Below are 6,145 nucleotides of genomic sequence, written 5' to 3' on the forward strand. Positions count from 1 at the left end.
TGTTTTTTCTGTTTTTTTTCCCTCCTTATCTTGCCTGTCTAGCCAAAGAGATTCAGCTGATGCACAGGGCTCCTGTTGTGGGGATACTTGTGTTGGATGGACGCAGCACTCCCCTCCCAGAACCTCTAGAAGTAGCACATGACCTTTCCAAGAGTCCTGATATGCAAGGCAGCCACCAGCTGCTGGTGGTATCTGAAGAGCAATTCAAGGTGAGTGTCACCTATTGAGGGAAGGAGGTGCAAATTGACTGTGCATGAAATCTATGCTAAAGCACTGGGCACTGCTCAGTGGAGAGAGAACTTTTCAGAGTGCTTGTTTTCCTGTACCTGAAGAACAGCCCTGGGACAGCATTTCTGTTTGGTTCAGTCCATAAATCAGATGTGTGCTGGCAAACTGGGTGTTCAGCATAGTGCTGCACATGCCGAATACAGAAATTTTATTCCTATATTACATTATACTCTGGACGAGGCTGTTTGTGCTTTTAAGTAAGAGCTTTTCTGTGGTTAGTGCAGAAGCAGGAATTAATAGGTATTTTTGTGAAGTAGCTTAACAGTTTCTTGTTTTGCACACTAACTCAGACCCTGTTCTCTTTCTGTAATAATTTGTAGCCAAAGAGGGTAAAGTTTTGAAAAAAACAGGGGAGAAGTGCAGTTGCAGCCTGAAGGGTAAAACTGATGTCAGAACAGAAAGAGATTCTCACCCTGCCTGTGGCTGATTCTTTCCCATGAACAGGGGGTTGGCTCTGCTCACACCTGTGTGTGTTCCCTGTGAATGGCAGCATTGTCCAGGGAGGCAGCAGCAGATGTCCTGGGGAGCTCTGTGCAGGAAGAGGTGTCAGTGTCTCATTTCTGTGACAGGTCTTCACGTTGCCCAAGGTCAGCTCCAAACTGAAGCTGAAGCTGACAGCCCTGGAGGGCTGCAGGGTACGAAAGGTGACAGTGGCCAACTTTGGCAGCTGCAAGACTGATGATTACAGTGAGAACGACCTGGCTGTGCTGACCAACCTGGGGGACATCCAGATCATCTCCCTGCCCTTCCTCAAGTTGCAGATCCGCTACCCCTGCATCCGCAAGGAGGATGTGAGTGGCATTGCATCCTGTGTCTTCACCAAATATGGCCAAGGTGAGGTGGGCTTCTCCCAAATCAGCCACCTTTTTGTGTGTTTGAGACAATGGAAAAGGGATTAGTGTTCATAGTGTTCATCTGTGTACACGAGAATATTCTGTAAATGTGTCCATTGTGTGTTTCTGGGCAGTACCAGCTCCCAGCCAGGTACCAACACATGAATTAGCAGAAGTAGGATTGAGTTTATTCTGTTACTGCTAATGAATACAGTGGTTTTCAGCTTGGATGTGCCCCTTAGGTACCTCCCACCTGGCTACCCTCCTCTTGTCTGGTGTGGAGGGAATGGCTCTGGGGAAGTGGCTCCACTGTATATGCCTGTGGCTCAGCACTCACATTGCAAAACCAGGATCCACCATCCTGTGGCTGCTTTCCAGTTCATTTTTTGTGCTTTCTGTGCTGCTTTCCTAAGTGTCAGCACCGGACAGCACAATTATCTCTTAGGATAATCTTAAATTGCACAGTCTCTAGGCTAACCAGAGGGGAACTGGGCTAATATCTTCCTCAATGATCCCTCCTTGTTTGGATAGGAGGAAAATGCAAACTCCTTCTGCCAAACATAGAGCATGCCTAGATCTGTGTTTTCTTTGGATCACCTTTGGTTCTGGAACTGTTTCCTGAAAACTGCCCTTATGAATTCCCCATCCATCACCTGTAGGTTTCTATCTGATCTCGCCGTCGGAGTTTGAGAGGTTTTCTCTTTCCACCAAGTGGTTGGTTGAGCCGCGGTGCATCGTGGACATGCCAGAAGTGACGAGTAACAATCATGTGCACAGCAAGTCTGGCACAGAGAATGCTGCAAGGATATCCAGGTAAAGTCTATAACACTCTTGGCACACTGACTTTGAGTAGGAAGGAAAACACCAAACCAAAGTTGAAGTTAATATCCATAGAGGGGTTGGCATCAGGAAATGGAACTTTGCCCCAGTGGTTTTCCTACTTGGAGTATATTTGATAGGACAAAGCAGTGCAGCATTGGAATTGGTATCCCTAAGCTGGAGTCACAAACTTAGAGCAAGCCCTGGCTTGCTTTGCTTGTTTCCAAATGCTGAGGCTGTTGCTCTGGCAAGGGAAATCCAGTGTTCCTCCTCTCCTCTTGGAACATCAGAAGTAACAGAAGATCTGACACTCACAGAGATCCTGTAGGAATTTTATTCCAACAGTTCAGAAGTGTTCTGTGGTCCTGGAGACTTCTGCATCACCAGTGTGTGGGGAAGCCCTTCCTACACTTGGCAAACCATTTAGTTGATGTGCACTGGAGCCTCTTGTAGCTGCCAAGAACACACAGGAATTCTCTGCACCCCTGTGCCTCAGCATCAGTAATTATTTTCTGCCTCTTTTCCATTTTTAGGGGACCAGGAAAGAGTCCAGGTGACTGTGGAGAAGATGGTAAGCAAAAAAATCAGGTGTACCGGTGATGTGCAAACCTCAGAACATATTTCCTATTGCTACACTTGATATTTTCTACCTAAGGAAGGGAAAAATAAGGAGAGATGTGGGAGAAACACTGTAATCTCCTTGGACACAGTGATTGATAGCTCTGAAGTAAGTTCTGTGTGACAAGATTCCCTTAAAGGATAAAACAAGTTTTTGCTGAAGGGAAGAGGCTGTTGGGAGGATAAGGTCTGAAATTACTCAGGGGATCTTCTGTTATCCAAACAAATATTGCTGGAAAATACAGATCAGTGTGTGAGAGACTTTTAAGGATTAGTTGTGAAGCATTCAGTAAAGTCAAAAAGTACTTAACATGGGGAAAAAATCCAGTTCCATTGTGGGCTTCCAAAACTGCATTTATTTCAGGAAAAGGGGAAAATACTGTTAGGTAAAAGCTTTTTTTCCTACTCTCTTTTAGAAAGGAAGTCTGGGAAGCTGATGGAACATGCCTTACTCAATGACGAAAGTGAGTGTGATGAAGTCTTGCTGCTGAGAGGGAAGGTGCCTTTCTGGGTGGGAAAAGAAGAAAACTGCTGGGAATTTTGTGGATTCCAGTACTCAGTTCCAGGGGATCTGTAATTACTGGTAGAAATGCTGGGTTTTCTTGAATCCCCAGAAGTGAGGGGTTGGACAGATAGCCGTGCCCTCGGGCAGGGGTTGTTCTGCAGAGCTGCATTCCCTGCTGAGATAAGAGAAGGATCTTTATTTCCAACAGGACTTGTGTAAGATGACAGCTGGAACAGACAGTTCTTTTGAGGCTCTGGTACACAGGGATTGGCAATGTTTCCCCTGGCAAATGACTGCTTCAGTCCTGTGTGCCAGCCTGCCCAGTAAAAACCTGGTGCTGCTGAAGAGGCAGTGATGATACAAGGAGTGACCTCTGAGTTGTGGGAGGCAGGTTCAGTGGGAGGTGGAATGTGGTCAGGCAGCTGCCTGAAAGCAGATCCCCGCTGGTTTGGCTCACTGCTTTAACCCTCTGCTTTCCAGAAGTGCTGAAGGAGATCCAGAGTACTCTGGAGGGGGGCAGAGTGTGAGTATCAACCAACTCCTGTTCCTGATGGCTGGGGCTGGCGGGGGAGGGCAGCTGGAGGTGACAGCAGGGGGATGCCCACCGTGATGGCAGGGATCCTTCTGCTGGAATCTGGTCACCTGTGCGTCCCACAAGCCACCAAAGGGCAATAATGGCAGGCAGGTTCTCTTCACATGCCGTCCCTTGACGTTTTTAATGAATAATGCTTTGTCTCTTTCTCTCCGAAAAGCAGGAGAGATCACATTCCCACATCCCCAAGGAACAGGACTCTGAGTATTCGCATACAGGTTTCTATTTGTGTCAACCCATGCTGATCTAAGGGCAGGCCACACGGGCTTAGTTGGTCAAGGATGGGACTCTGGAGTGTTAATCCTGGCTTGACACTGTCCCTTGGATGTGTTCAGTGTCTCTGCTCCCATTCTGTCTGTACAATAGAGCTGAGCTACCACCACGGCTGCGGGGCTTTACCTCACCTCCCTGGAACGGTCAGGGGACAGGGGCTACCAAGTGTAGGCACAGGACTACTGTCTGCAACGGATGCAGGAGGCTTGGTGGGATTGGTAACTGCTGGTGTGGAAGGATCAGTGACTGCCTGACCTGCTCTGCTCTGCACACTTCCTCTGGACACTACCTCATCCTGGTCTTCTGTCAGCATCTGGGAGTGGATGGGATGAGACTGCATTGCAATAAGGAATCTCTTCTTGTGTCATTGCAGGAGCTATGCAGAAAGAAATTTGGCAAGAAGTCCCGTAGGACATGGACTAAGTAATGGAGGAGGTAGGTGAAGCTGAAGACATTTGATGTAGCCAAAGGAGGTAGAAAGTAGAGTGAAATTCCTTTATAAAATTCAGCTTATTTAAATGCTTTGTGCAGAACCCTGACCTGACTTTTCAGGGTGGGAATCTGGCTGAGTGCTGTGTGAGCCCTGTTCAGTACCTTATGTGCTGCATGAGTAAATGTGCTGCACCAGTGATAAAGGAAAAGCTAAAAAGCCTTTGAAAGCTCCTGACTCTTCCCACAAAGTGAGGTGCTGAGCTAGCCAGATCTCCCAGCAATAAAATGAGCATCAAATCCTTAGCTTTCAATGCCTGCCTTTTAAAATGGATTTTGCATTCTTTCCTCCTCCAGCAGATTGACCAGAACTCGTGGAGGACTTCCTGGCATTGGCTCGAGTGCCATAACACTACTGACTGGGCAAACCGTCCTGGGGAGAAGGCACCAGTGCTCCCAGCAGCCAGACTGGGGAGCTGCAGCTCCTGTGCTGGGCTTGCTGCCCCTGCCTCCCCTTTAGTGCCTCTTGGGAGACCTCTCCTGCTGGAGCCTGCCTTGCTTTAGGACAGCAGTGGATGCCAGGTCTGATGCACCACAAGCCTCTGAGTACATCTAACATTCAAATGTTTGCACATTTCTCTTTTCTACTGGGCTGGGTTTTAAATTATAAATGTTTTACTGCCTCGGTGCAGGATTTTAATAAAAACGCACACTGTTACCTCCAACAATTATTTTTTTGTACAATTTTTTAAAATCTTATGGGTATTTCAGTTTTAACGGAAACATTTAGAAATTTACTCTAAGAAAAGAAAGCGTTAAGTAATATATGCTAGATTCCTGTGACTGCTGTATGTGGTATCTGAATGAGTAATTTTGGGGGTTGTTTGTTATGGTACTGTTAACTGGCTTTATGGATTTGGGTAGAATCTATTTTTGTAGCCATTCAAATCGGAGGAAAAACTAATTGAATTTGATTTTGTTTCAATACTACATCACCTTTTTTTTTTTGGAAATAAAACTCTGAATTCCCTTTTGTGATCCTTGTCTGCTCTCATATCTGTTCTGACCTTCAGCAGCTCCTTTCACATTGCCCACAGATCCCTGGGAGGAGGTGGAGCTGCACCTCTCTGAGCTGAGGGGCAAAGAGCACTCCTGAGGTGAAGCAAGGTGGTGGGTGGGAGAAGGAGCAAAGCGATTGTGTCACCATCCTGCAATCTCTAGGGATGGGGGATGGTGCCAGGAAAGGGCACTGCTTCTGATTATAGTTCCTGGAAGGTCATTGCTGGTTTGTCCTGGAATAACGTGGGTGGCAACACTGAAGGGAGGCAGGGCTGATCTGGCAGTGCTGCTGTGCTATCTGCCAGTGTCCAATAGATTTTGAATTTAAACTGGTGAAACTCTGCACAGAGCACTTTGCTCCTCTTTAAAATTTCCTTCCTTTATCCCTCACCGAACACCACTTTTTTTTTTTTCCCAGCTAAGAAAAAGAACAGAGTATTCTGAAATTTCTCCCCTGTAACTTGCTTTTAGCACTGGCAGCCAGTGAGGAAGAACTAAATCCTCCTGGAATGGTGCTGAGTTGCTGTCCTTGGCATGCTTTGGAAACCTCTCCTCCTCTCCTCTTGTTTCAGGCTCTGTCTTGATCTTCCCGAGCAAGGCTGAGAGATCCTTTCTTTCCTGCAGCACTCAGGGGGCACATTCTATTCTGCAGGAAAAAATGGTTGCAGAGTTGCTCAGCTGGTGCTTCAGGCACCCTTCCTTCTAAAGGTATTAATGCCTCCTTTGAGA

General features: G+C 46.9%; 1 protein-coding gene across 6 annotated transcripts in view; it reads left to right on the top strand.

Moving 5' to 3' along the window:
• LLGL2 (LLGL scribble cell polarity complex component 2) overlaps window positions 1-5,395 on the top strand; it is a 32,912-nt gene extending 27,517 nt beyond the window's left edge. Inside the window, exons 19-27 of one of the 6 annotated variants that reach the window (XM_085077760.1) lie at window positions 43-209; window positions 858-1,122; window positions 1,781-1,934; window positions 2,474-2,511; window positions 2,975-3,022; window positions 3,544-3,586; window positions 3,816-3,873; window positions 4,302-4,363; window positions 4,715-5,395. In XM_085077760.1, the coding sequence (XP_084933886.1) occupies window positions 43-209; window positions 858-1,122; window positions 1,781-1,934; window positions 2,474-2,511; window positions 2,975-3,022; window positions 3,544-3,586; window positions 3,816-3,873; window positions 4,302-4,355 (827 nt within the window). In that variant the 3' untranslated portion in view covers window positions 4,356-4,363; window positions 4,715-5,395. The remainder of the gene's footprint in view (window positions 1-42; window positions 210-857; window positions 1,123-1,780; window positions 1,935-2,473; window positions 2,512-2,974; window positions 3,023-3,543; window positions 3,587-3,815; window positions 3,874-4,301; window positions 4,364-4,714) is intronic. The other 5 variants (XM_085077755.1, XM_085077756.1, XM_085077758.1 and 2 more) reach the window with 5 other exon arrangements.
• The last annotated feature ends 750 nt before the right edge of the window (window positions 5,396-6,145 follow it).

Source organism: Lichenostomus cassidix, chromosome 18 (assembly GCF_008360975.1).
Source record: "Lichenostomus cassidix isolate B80296 chromosome 18, HeHo_3.0, whole genome shotgun sequence".
NCBI lineage: Eukaryota > Metazoa > Chordata > Aves > Passeriformes > Meliphagidae > Lichenostomus > Lichenostomus cassidix.